Consider the following 12,184-nt stretch of genomic DNA (forward strand, 5'->3'; position numbering starts at 1 on the left):
ACATGATGAAACCCCATCTCTACTAAAAATACAAAAAACTAGCCAGGTGTGGTGGCAGGTGCCTATAATCCCAGTTACTCGGGAGGCTGAGGCATGAGAATTGCTTGAATCCAGGAGATGGAGACTGCAGTGAGCCAAGATCACACCATTGCGCTATGGCCTGGAGAACAAGAATGAAACTCTGTCTCAAAAAAAAAAAAAAAAAGCCTTCTTACTGATGTGTCAGTTTCATAATTTCTATAGTTATCAATAAGTGCATACTACTTGTACTTTCTTTCACAGCCATTACCATCACCCTGGCACAGTAAAAACCACTTCAGAGCCAGTTTGGGCCTCCACCAACTGGAAGGGTATTTTGCCCATGCATTTGGCAGTGTTGTTACTCTGGGCACCCAGGCCCTTTCCCTAAAGCCTGACTTAGCAAGTCTGGTAGGACTTCGGCATCTGCATCTTTCTCAAGGCTCCCTCCCCTTCCCCAGGAGATACTAATGTAGTGGTTGGTCCCTGGACACCTAAGACTTAGCTCTTCCGTTACAGAAAAGAAGAGGTCCAAAAGGAATGAAAAGGGCTTTTACTTTCTTTTCTAAAACAAGTGATTTTTAAGGGTTTGTAGAAAAAGCAAAGCAAAGCATAATTCTCCTCTTACTTCAAGCTAGTGTCTGATGAGAAAGTACCAGGGTAATCTCTGAAGAATCCTACCCCAACACCTTCTTTTCTTTTTCTTCTGCTGGAATGAACATCTAGGGGTGAGATATGACTGCTCCCTACCCATCTGGGGACTTGTCTTCTTTATATTGTTGCATTCCTCAATCTTTGCATAAGGAAGAGAATGGTTAATTCCTGTAGGTGAAAAGGAAAAGCTTCCCTCTTCCTACAGCCTCGCATGTTTCTCTTTTCCCACTGGTTGCCAGGAAGCTTGGAAATACAGTGACGACTATTCAGGCACATGTCTCTTCCTTGGGTCCTACCAGAGTCATCTCCTCCAATATGCAGTGATGTTGACAGGCTTTGAGATGGTGACTAGTGAGTTCTGAACTAGGTACCTCAAATCTAGCAAGTCCACAGTAAACAGGAGCTATGATCATTTCTTAGGTTTTCTGATCTTCCCTTCTACTTTATTTGTAACCATCTGGTTGTAAATGTTTTATTGTAGTTTGCCTCAACTGACTGTCCATTGTGGGAGTAGGTAGTGAAAAAAACAGTAATAAAATTAGACTCACAGTTCTCTGCCTTACGTTCCCTCCCGCAGTCTTCTGGTTTCTAGCTAAAAAACCAAGTCTGAAGCACCTTGTGAAGACGAACTTTTTTCTTCTTAAAAAGAAATAAATAAAACAAATATACTGGCTTGGATTTCCTTCCCTTTTCTTACTTTCCCCCTAAAAAAAAGCAGCAGCCACCGTGTGGACCCTTCAGATAGGCAGACAGTAGGCCACCTGGACCCACACTGGAGGGAAAAGACACTTGATACACGAGGGGTCAGAAAGAGGCCTGGTGGGCGAGCATGGCTTATTCAGTCCTGGGCTGCTGTGGGGTGTGATCCATTTTCAGTGGGGGATGAAAGTTCCCAGGCTCTCCCCAGAGCCCTCACAGTTCAGTCTTGACCTTGTGCATCAAATCTTTTTGATCAATCTTGTCTAGGTCCTGGTACCAGCGGTTGTAAGCCAGCAAGGCCACATTCTTGGCAGCCACGGCCATCACCTCCACGGAGCTGGCCGCCCACTCCAGGGCATTGAGGTAGAAGAGCTGGTCATGGAGGGCGAACCTCGGGAGCGTGGGGCGGGAGCCATAGAGGGGATGGGCCTGCCACTCAGCTGTCTGTACTGAGTAATAGGAACGGAAGAGGGTCTTTAGCTGGGTCCGAAAGAGTGGCTTAGGGGACTGGACTCGCCAAACAGCTGCCTCCTGGGGCTGCTTTCGCCGGAAGCTGGCAGAGATGTTGACAGGGCACATGTTGTCCAGAGTGCAGAAGAAGCTGGGGAAATCTGTGGTAAGGATGTTCGCAAATGGGAAAAGCTTAGGGTCTGGGAAACCGAAGTAGGAAGAGTTGAGGTAGCCGTGGACCAAGGAGACGACGGTGGGCTGGAAAGAGCCCTGCAGGTCATCAATGGGCGGGTGGAAGCCTGCAAACGTTAAGTTGCTGCTGCTGTTGTCCAGGTGCAGGGGGGTGGCAATGACCACGATGTCATAGAAGTCAGAGCTGTTGCCTACCTCATTCTCATACGCCACCTGGTACAGGGCTTTCCCCTCTGGAAACAAAAGAGCACAAAAGTCAACTTTCCTTTGGCTTCTACCCACTGAACTCCCTACTGGGGCCCAGCATTGAGGTTCTACTCCGGGTGCAGCAGGGCTGTCTAGATGGTGGGTCCTGGCCTCTCCATGCTGATGCGGCTACAGAGGAAGCAAGGGGCATGGAGTCAGGAGACTCAGTTTCCGCTCTGCTTCTGCCGCTGGCCAGCTGGGAGGCTTGGGCAAGGTTATCATTCAAAGTCCTCATTGGTCAACAGAAAAAGGCTGGGTTGATAGAAGTCTCAGTTTTCTGGCTCTGACATTTGAATTGGGAAAACAGCACCCTCTAGTGTCACCTGGCCAGGTTGGGGCTTCTCAATGCTTTTTCGGACATACTCCCCAGGGGGATCACAGACCAGAGCTGAGGTACAAAGGAGGCACAAGTGTCTGTCCACTCGCTGGGAATGGCACACCTGCCCGCTCCTGCCCTGGCTACTCACCTGTGCTGTGCAGGGTCACGGAGGTCACTGTGGCATGGATCACATTGGCCTTGGTGAGCTTCAGCAAACCGGAACAAACCAGCTTATTGCCTCCTTCCACAGACCACAGGCTGCCTTGGGCCCCGGCTAGTGACATGGCTCCTGGGCAAAGCGGGAAGGGGGTGCTGATAGGTTGTCAGGGCCATGGGGCAGGAGGGCTGGGGAGTCCAGTACTATTCGACGGTGCCTCCCTGCCAGAGCAAAACTCTCCCAACCATGGGTGTGGGGAGATGGCAAACATACGAGCAAGTACAACGAAGTGCATAGCGCTATGCGGGGAAGACACTGTGCTCAATGAAAGCCAGCTCCCACAGACCACATATTGTGAGGTCTATTCTATGCAGAATGCCCAGACTAGGCAAATCCACAGAAACAGAAAGCAGATCCGTAGCTGCCCAGGGCTGGGAGGCTGGGGGGTGTTGGGGAATTGAGGGCTAAAGGGCAAGAGGTTTCTTTTTGGGATGATAAAAATGTCCTAAAATTGACTGTGGTGATGGTTTCAGAACTCCGAACGTGCTAAACACCACTGAATTGTGCCATTTAAATGGGTGAATTATGTGGTATGTGAATTCTATATATCTCTACACAAAAATGCTGTGAAGGAGACACACAAGATACTGAAAGAGTGAGCAGAGAAGCCACATTGAGGGGACACTGAGGCAGGGCCTGAAGGCTGAGAAGGAGCCAGCATGTACAGAGCCAGATGAACAGTATCGAGGGTACAAGGGAGGTGCTTGTTATTGTAAACCTTTGCATCCATTTAACAAAAATATCCTGAGTGCCTAGTATGACTTAGGCACTGTTCTGTGTTTGCGACATATCAGGGAACAACAGACAAGGATTCCTGCTCTTGTGAAGCCTGAGTTCTCCACTCTTGTGGTGTGTGCTAGCAGACAGTGAGCTACACACAGGCCCAGCCACCCCCATGAAGAGCTGGGAAGAGGAGGTGCTCTAACAGTGGCTCAAAGGCCTCTCAACACGGCAGTTCTTGAAACCAAAGTGTAGAGAGCAGAGCATTATCTCAGCTCTAACATTTACACGCATGCAAAGGATTGAGGCAATTGGGAGTGGTAGAAACACACTGGACCTGTGATCTGAGCCCTGCTTTCACTGTCTGTGAAGTGGGGTGATACTATCTCCTGCCAATTCACGGCCAGTGCCAGAATCAGATAGGATGGGGTAGCACAGTGCCTACGTAACTGTAATGAGCTGGATAAAGGCGAGGTTATCATGGGGATCCCCCGTCCATTGTGAGCACCTTGGGTGGAGGAGGAGCAGGTGGGTAGGTCAAGGGCTGGACGCTCACCTGCAAAGGCGGGCATCGCTGCTGACTGGCCATAGCTGGCCCGCAGGACAGCGGAAACGACATCATCAATAAAGCGCTGCGTGACGCCCACCTGCAGCAGGGACTCGGCCACAGAGTGCTGGGTCATGTTGACAAAGGTGGACTCCCCCAGCGAGTAGAGCAGCTCTTCCACACCCGAGAAGGCATAGCCATGGGCCTGGTACTTATAGATCCTAGAAGACACATAGAACTGGAGTCCTTGTGCAGGAAGGCTTTCTGCCTGACCACCTGCCCCTGGGTCACAGTGCCTGGGAGGCCCACCAGGAACCCATGACTTCCTCTACATGGAGCAGTGGGAGAGAAGGCTGGTTATGTTCCCTGGCACCTGTTCTCTGACTGTGGCAGGCCTGCCCCACCTAAAGGGAGTGTGGAGGTATGGAATCCTTCTAGGCCTGGCTTTACATCACGGCTATGCTGCATAACAACTGTATCACTGCTCTGAGCCACTCCCTGCCTGAGGTCATAGTTCATAACCCTTTCTTCACCCAGCTGGGACTGCCAGGCTGTGGGCTACGGCCCACCCCTGCTGACACATCTCCTTCTCCAACAGCATCGGCTGTGCCACAGCTTCTAGGACCCGATGGCACATTGCAACTTCATGCCGACACTGTCACCTTCTCTGCCAGTCCAGCCTGTCCTCTCTTCTGGCTTGATCTGACAGGGCTCCCACTCACCCCCAGGCTCATGTCCTGTCGCTCTATCAGTCATGCAATCTCACTAGCATGGATTGGAACCACTGATGAATTTCCTGACTGGCAGGCCTTTGAATTGTTGCCCATTCTAGGGCTTCTTTTGTAAATATGTTGAGTTTGGTTATCAACAGGACACCAGATGGAGTGTCCAGAAAGTAGAAATGTGGGTCTGGAAGTGAAGAGGAAACTAGGGCTGAGAGGGAGAAGTCATCTCCCATAAAACGCAGAAGTCAACATTATTGGTCTGGATATAATTGACAAGGGAGAAAAACATCAGAAAGAGAGGTACGGAAATAAGCTTCGGGTGACATCTGGAGAATATAAGGAAGAAGTGCTATGAACAGCAGAGTTACAGAATGGGAAGGGAGTGGAGAAATGCCAGGAACCAGGGAAGGAGGGCACATGGCACACTTGAGTGTCTGACACTGAAGGGAGGCAGACAGTGATGGGGTCCGGGGAGCAGCCCCTGCAGCTTAGGCTGGAAGCAGTGAGCACCTTCGGGAGGGACTTTGGGGAAAGGTGAAGTGACAGCTTGGTGAGTGAATGAACAGGGAGAGAACAGACCACTTGCCCTCCATATCTGGGACCAAAGGTGATGGGGAGGGGGCTGGAGCCCAAGGATAGGAGGAGTGGTGAAGAAAGGTGTTTATTCTAGATGGAAAAATGAGGACAACAAAATTTGCAAATGAGTGGTCCACAGACTGCATCTGCCCTACAGATGTGTTTCATTTGGCTTACAAGATGAATTGGTTGCAAACGTTGAAAAACTGAAAGTTTTCACACACAACTCTGGATTTCTAGCTTCTTCTGAAAAGTGAGTAGATCTAGCCACAGGAGGTGGGCATTGTACACGGCTGGCTGCAGATGGCTGCCGTGGAGGGCTGGCTGCCTCCTTCAGAGGGGGCCTTGTTCTGCTCTTTCCACCTGCTGATTCAATGACTCACATCCCACTTCAGCTCTTGTTAAGTGACTGAGTTTGCAACCCACGCTTTTATTAGCATCAGTGTAGTAGAGGGTAAGAAAATGAGTGTCAGTGTGACAATATTAGGGAGACCATTACTGGACGAAATACGGCCATTCCTCACGCCAGGGGCTTGCTCTGAGCCTGCACTGAATTGTGCTGGCTCAATTCTGCAAGGACCTTTTCCTTTTTCACAATGTACAGTCAGGCTGGTTCCTCCCCCACCTCTTCTTGGTCCCCCTGGAACGCCATCCCCACAGCTCTGCCAGCCCTACCTCATGAACTTCTCCATGACCTCCTCCACCCACATCTGCAGCCTCAGGAAGCTGATGCCGTAGTGCCACCAGAGGCGGAAGAGGTTCAGCAGGTACCAGTCGGTCTCCTCTAGCACGAAATGCTCCCCACCGAAGATGGCGCTCCTGCCCACCACCTCGCGCCGGTGCCTCAGCCCTGCAGAGACACAGAGGAGCCCCTCAGGTTCCCCCCAAGACTTGGGGCCTTCTTGACGCAAATGGACTGCTCCATTAAAGGAAACGTAAACACTATGGTTTGCTCATTTGTGCTGCTTGTTTATAAACAGTAAACAGACGCACGGGAAAATGTCTGGACTACCTAGTCAATAAAAAAAATGAAAATGAAAATAATGGGACATTTTACATTTTTTTCCCCCAAGAGGATCCACAAGTGAGGGAAATTCAGATTTTATCCCAGAATGTCCAGGGGCTGAGAGCCACTGGGCTTGCTCTGAGATGGTGGCCTTGGGCCCTGAGATCACACTGAAGTTATCCTAGCTCCTTACAGCCATCCTGTACTCTGCAACTTGACAGAGCAGTGGACTCCTAAATACAGATAGAGCTGTTATGACTTGTCCCTTCCCCACGCCCACATACCACACACACTGCTCTCCACTTTAACAATACACTATGTCTTGGAGATTGTCCTATATCTGGGCATAAAGACTTCCCCATTCTGACTGCTGAACAGCCTATTGTGTAGTTATACAGTAATTTGTTTAACCCCAGGTCCTAGTGGATAGGCAGGATACTTTCAGCCTTCTGCTATCACAAACAATGCTGTAATGAATAACTTGGTATCTATGCTACTGTGCACATCTGTAAGACCACCTGTAGCATCACTTCTGAGAAGTGGAGTTTCTGCATCAAACAGAATGTGTATTTGACAGATGCTGCTGGGTCTGAATCCCACCTTTCTTGCTGTAATGGCTTTAGCTTAAATCTATACATTTTCTGAGCCTCAGTTGCCTTAAGAGGAGACATAATGCTCATCTTGCAGGTTGGTAGGGGGGATCTGAGGTAATGCCTACCTACCACTCAGAAGGTGCCCAGCAAGCACCAGCATGTGGAAGGTGATATAATCACAATTATTTAGAGGCAGCAAATTGACAGGGAAAGAAACCGGCCTACGAGTCAAAGCTGAGTTCTAATCCCGGCTCTGCAACTAACTCACTGTGTAACCTCAGGCAAGTTCCTTCCCCTCTCTTGTCTCTGTTGCTCCATCTGTAAAATGAGGAGATTAGGCCACATGACCTTCCGGCCTTGATGGTCTGGGAAGTCTGAGAAGGGCCCAGTGCTGTCACCAGCCCCAGGGCACTGGGCACCGGAGCCCCAGGACTGACCACTCACCCAGCAGCTTGACGAAGTCCTGCATGTGCAGGCTCAGGGAGTGGAAGGAGGCAGCCCCGCTCTCGTAGTGCTGCTTGTTGACTGAGATGGTGGCCAGGCGGCCACCCACGGTTCCCTTCTCGTACACATCGATCTGCACCCGAGGTCCAAAGTGTTGCTGGAGGAAATGGGCCACGGCAGAGCCCCCGATCCCGGCCCCAACCACCGCTGTCAGCAGGCCCGGGAGGTAGGGAAGGAGAGAGACAGAACATGAGAGTGAGAGGCTGCAGTTCACACTGTATCCTCCTGCACTGGTGGTTCCCAGGTGCTTAAATTTCATAGGCTTATGACATTTCCAAAAGGAAATCTGCAGACTGAGTTGTCAGTAGAGCTATTAATAAGCAAAGGCAAACCTGAAAACCGCCGCCTACTATACCTTCATTTCATAAAGAAAAAGGTATTTCAGTAGCAAAAGACCAGCAAAGAATACTGAAAGTCAGGATGACCAATTAAAGAGAATAAATTTAGTTTTATATAAAACTTACTATCTTGCTTCTAATTTTCTTATTTCACTATGAATCGTTAAAAGTTACTGACCAGTTCTGTTCAGTGATCAGTGTTTGGAAACCATGCCTTAATCCAGGGATTGGCAAACTACAGCCTGCAGGCCAAATCCAGGCAGATGTCTGTTTTTGCAAACTAAAGTTTTATTGAAACACAGTCATGTTGCTCTTTCAATTACTGTCTATGACTGTTTTCATTTTAGGCAGAGTTGAGTAGCTGCAACAGAGACTTCATGACCTCAAAAGCCTAAAATATTTACTCTCTGGCCATTTACAGAAAAAGCATACCAACTCCTGGTCTAGTCCAACCTACCACTGGACACTTAAATCATCTCTGTGTCTGTGTTTGTGAAGACTGGAATGCATCTGCCAGACGTGTGGTTCACACCTGTAATCACAACACTTTGGAAGGCTGAGGCGGGGGCAGATCACCTGAAGTCGAGAGTTCGAGACCAGCCTGACCAACCCTGTCTCTACTAAAAATACAAAATTAGCTGGGTGTGGTGGCGCATGCCTGCAATCCCAGCTACTTGGGAGGCTGAGGCAGGAGACTCGCTTGAACCTGGGAGGCAGAGGTTACGGTGAGCCGAGATTGTGCCGTTACACTCCAGCCTGGGCAACAAGAGCAAAACTCCCTCTTAAAAAAAAAAAAAAAGACTGGAATGTACCCTATGATGGATTGCTCATTACCCTATAGGACACTATACTCCAGTTTGAATTCTTGTTACAAAGTTTCAGTTTTTTTGGGTCTTATCATGCACTGTCTTTACTGTACCTCCTGCCTTCCTGTTATTTGCAAACTTGGTTTACATGCCATCAGTATTCTCATCCAAATCACTGACAAAAATGTTTCATGGGACAGTGCTTGGAGGTGCTGCTAGGAAACCACTGCCTGGACAGACATCAATCTTGTTGTTTTTTTTGAAATAGGATCTGGCTCTGTTGCCCAGGCTGCAGTGCAGTGGCATATTGGCTCACTGCAAACCTTCCAGGCTCCCAAGCAGCTGAGACTACAGGCACCTGCCACCATGCCCAACATATTTTTCGTAGAGATGAGGTTTCACCATGTTGTCCAGGCTGGTCTTGAACCCCTGAGCTCAAGTGATCCTCCCGCCTTGGCCTCCCAAAGTTCTGGAATTACAGGCATTAAACACTGTGCCTGGCCTGACACTAATCATTAAACAGTCCTGTGAGAAAACTGTAAACTAGCTATGAAGCTACTGAACTGGACTACCACCTTACCTATAATTTTTGCCAACCATGTATCTGAAACACCACTTTCTTCTCATCAGACAGTCCAGAGGCCTTACCCAAAAAGAAAATGAAATAAATCTGGTGTAATTTGTCCTTTACTGGACCCATTCGGACCCACAGAGTACCAGCTCCTGCCAGGAAGTCACAGGCAATCCTCAGACAGCACCAGGTTCTCTATGATCTGGCCTCTGCTTACTTATTCCACTTCCTGCCCTACCCTCCCAAGATGCCACCTTCTCGTCTGTCTAGGCTTCTCTTATTGTGGGTGCATAGCTTTGTTCTCCCATCCTGGGCCTTTGCCCAAGCTGTTCCCTTTGATAGGAGTGCCATCACCCTGTGTCTCACTGGCTTCAACAGCCCTCAGATGTCACCTATAACTTGGCTTCACTGTCCCACCTGAGGGGAGTCAGGTGTTCCTCCTGCATATTCCCACAGCACACTCTGCTTAGCCGTACTGTAGTCAAGTTATTTAAGGACAGAGAGAGAGCGCACATGGTCACTATGTCCCCAGATCCTGGCAGACAGTAGAGTTCATGAAGTATTTTTTCTGTGTTGAAAGAATAAACCACTTCCTCTCTCAGTACTTACAAAGCCACTTCCAAGACAGCACATAACCTTTTTATCTTAACCACTGTGCTCCCATCCCCTCCATGTGCAAAGAGTCCCAAATTACCCATTTTTTCAGAGAAATTGATATTAAGGCCTAGAAGCTGCCCAAGATCAGGAAGCAGAAGACACCACTTCATTGTGAACCAGCTCATTTAACACAACTGACACCCATTCTCTAATTTACAGTAAGATGTCCTGGGGCACAAAGAAAAATCCAATAGGCTTTTGTCCCCCAGCAGCCCAGCAAGGATTGGGCAGACAGACTCCTGCACACAATTAGCTAGGACAACCCATGATGAAGTGCAACAGGGTTCCAGGGAGTCCTGAAGAGGAAGAGTGAATTCTGCCCCAGAGGGTGTGGGGACACAGGCTTCTCGGGGAAACAAGATTTCATGCAAGATGCTGGAGGACAATCAGCTTTATCAGTGAGAGGACACGCACACTCTGCAAAGAGATCAGCATGAGAGGGGCAGCATGTGGAACTACATGGGTGGGTTTAGAGGGTCCTGATGCCACATGGGGGTTCTCAGATTTGATCCTGCAGGAGCACAAGGATTAAGCCATCCTAACAGGAATCCGCATTCTTGTTGTGGGTAGAGTCCAAACCACCAAGGTGAACAGAGGCTCCCGTCAGAGGGCTGAGGAAAATCTAGAAAGGTAAAGGGCAGCGTGGCATTGCCAAGTGTCCCAAGCTCCATGTTGCCACAATTCTGCTGGGTGGAGGTCCTGCCCCTTCCCCAATGGTGAGAAATGTCTTGTCCTGTTGCCTGTTCCCAAGAAAACGGGGAGTGCCCTGCATATTCCCACAGCACACTCTGCTTACCCCTAGCCACACTGTATTCAAATGATTTAAGGACAGAGAGAGAACACATGGTCACCCATGGATACTGCCCGCCTAACTCTTCCACATCCTTCAAAGCCTGGCTCAAACTCCACCTTCTCCATGAGGGCTTCTCTGGCTACTCTAGCCTCAGGATTCCCTTTTCTTGGCAAGCCCTCATCTCTCAGTCTCAAACTGGTTTCTGGCATGCTTCAGTCTTCTTAACCCTGTATGCCTGGGCTGTGGTTCTGCTACACAAGAAGCTTTAGCACTGCACTGGACCCTGTAAGTTTGTGATGCTTCTATGAGATGTTCCAGGCACTCCTGCCAACTGGGGTGCATGGAGGGTGGCCTAGTGGAGTAGGGTCTTTGTCCTCCCACCCTGAGGCCCAGTATTTCTGTCTGTGGGAATATTATGTGTGAGGGACTTGAAAATCTTCACGAGTCATGTAGTTAAAATGACAATCGTTGAGGGAGGAAAAATAAGCAACTGTAAACACATATGAAACTCTAGTCAATGATATGCACGATGAAGTATTTAGTGAGGTGTCCTGATGTCTGCAATTTATTTGGAGATGCATCAAAATGTAGGATGGATTCGTGGGTGTCTAGAACGGTGCGTGATAGTTATGTGACACAGCAAGTATAGTAGCAGTTAATGGCAGAATGTAGGTGGTGGGTATACAGATGACCACTATAAAATTCTTGCTGTACTTGTGAACATTTTCAAAATAAAGTATTGGGAAAACCACACGCACAATAAACAAAAAGACTGTTGTTAAAAGTTCCCCGTTCTGTCAGCAAATCTCCAGCAGACCTTGTGTTCTGTCTCTGTCGGTTCTGTCTCCTATCCACCTGGGTGGCGGGGAGGCGGGGGGCGGAGGCGGGGTTTGGCTTACACGTTACTTCCAGGAAGCACCCCTGGGGCCGCAAAGACAGGGTGAAGCGCCCCTCCTCTGCATGCACTGTACTTCCTCAGCTCAGCACGGACTTCCCTGTACTGTGAGGGCTCTTCCCCCAGCAGGAACTAGAGCACCACGTCTGCTACACAGAGAGCCCTCAACCAACCTCTGTGAAGGCCATCGCCCAGCCTCTCTGTCCTCTGTCACCCGGGGGCCTAGCAAACAGCTAGGTCCATGACAGATGCTCAGCGACCCTGGACCTCTCTGTGAGATCCGCGGCCAGTCTGCCTAGGCCTCTTTTCTGTCCTAGGTGGCCCTCTTCACATGCCATGCCCCGGCCCCATCAGGACCTTCCCTGCCGCGTCCCCTTCGGCGCCTCTCCTCCACCCAGCTCCTCTCCCGAGGACCCCTCCCTCACCCAGCTGCCCTCCTCTACCTCCACCTAGCTGAGAACTGAGAACCCGCCAGCCCTCCCCAAATGGGAACCCCACCGCGTCCTTCCCGCACCGATTTTGCCCGGCGGGGCATCTCCGCCAGCAGCGGCGGCGGCGAGGAGCGCGGTCAGCGCGGCGAGCAGCGGTGCTGCGCGGGCCATGGCGGGCGGCGAGCGGGCAGCACGCTGGGTTCGGGCGCTCGCGGGTTGGCGCTCGC

General features: G+C 50.0%; 1 protein-coding gene across 2 annotated transcripts; it reads right to left on the reverse strand.

Moving 5' to 3' along the window:
• Positions 1–556: 556 nt before the first annotated feature.
• On the reverse strand, positions 557–12,184 carry PCYOX1L (prenylcysteine oxidase 1 like). Of its 2 annotated transcripts, XM_050794020.1 has the most exons (6): positions 12,041–12,184; positions 7,407–7,613; positions 6,039–6,213; positions 4,072–4,283; positions 2,727–2,867; positions 557–2,246 (listed from the first exon to the last, which is right to left on the reverse strand). In XM_050794020.1, exons 1-6 carry the CDS (start codon positions 12,126–12,128, stop codon positions 1,585–1,587), a joined length of 1,485 nt encoding a protein of 494 aa, XP_050649977.1. In that variant the 5' UTR covers positions 12,129–12,184; the 3' UTR covers positions 557–1,584. The 2 variants fall into 2 exon arrangements, with proteins under 2 accessions (XP_050649977.1, XP_050649976.1); XM_050794019.1 differs by lacking the exon at positions 12,041–12,184 and having other exon boundaries at positions 7,407–11,472.

Source organism: Macaca thibetana, chromosome 6, assembly GCF_024542745.1.
Source record: "Macaca thibetana thibetana isolate TM-01 chromosome 6, ASM2454274v1, whole genome shotgun sequence".
Taxonomy (NCBI): domain Eukaryota; kingdom Metazoa; phylum Chordata; class Mammalia; order Primates; family Cercopithecidae; genus Macaca; species Macaca thibetana.

Excerpts from the sequence above, each read along its gene's own strand:
- PCYOX1L (XM_050794019.1), bottom strand. The coding sequence starts at position 7,725 with ATGAAATTTAAGCACCTGGGAACCACCAGTGCAGGAGGATACAGTGTG. Across the intron at positions 6,214-7,406 it reads GGACTTCGTCAAGCTGCTGG|GGCTGAGGCACCGGCGCGAG; the intron begins GTGAGTGGTCAG and ends GTGTCTCTGCAG. Across the intron at positions 2,247-2,726 it reads CGTGACCCTGCACAGCACAG|AGGGGAAAGCCCTGTACCAG; the intron begins GTGAGTAGCCAG and ends TTTTGTTTCCAG.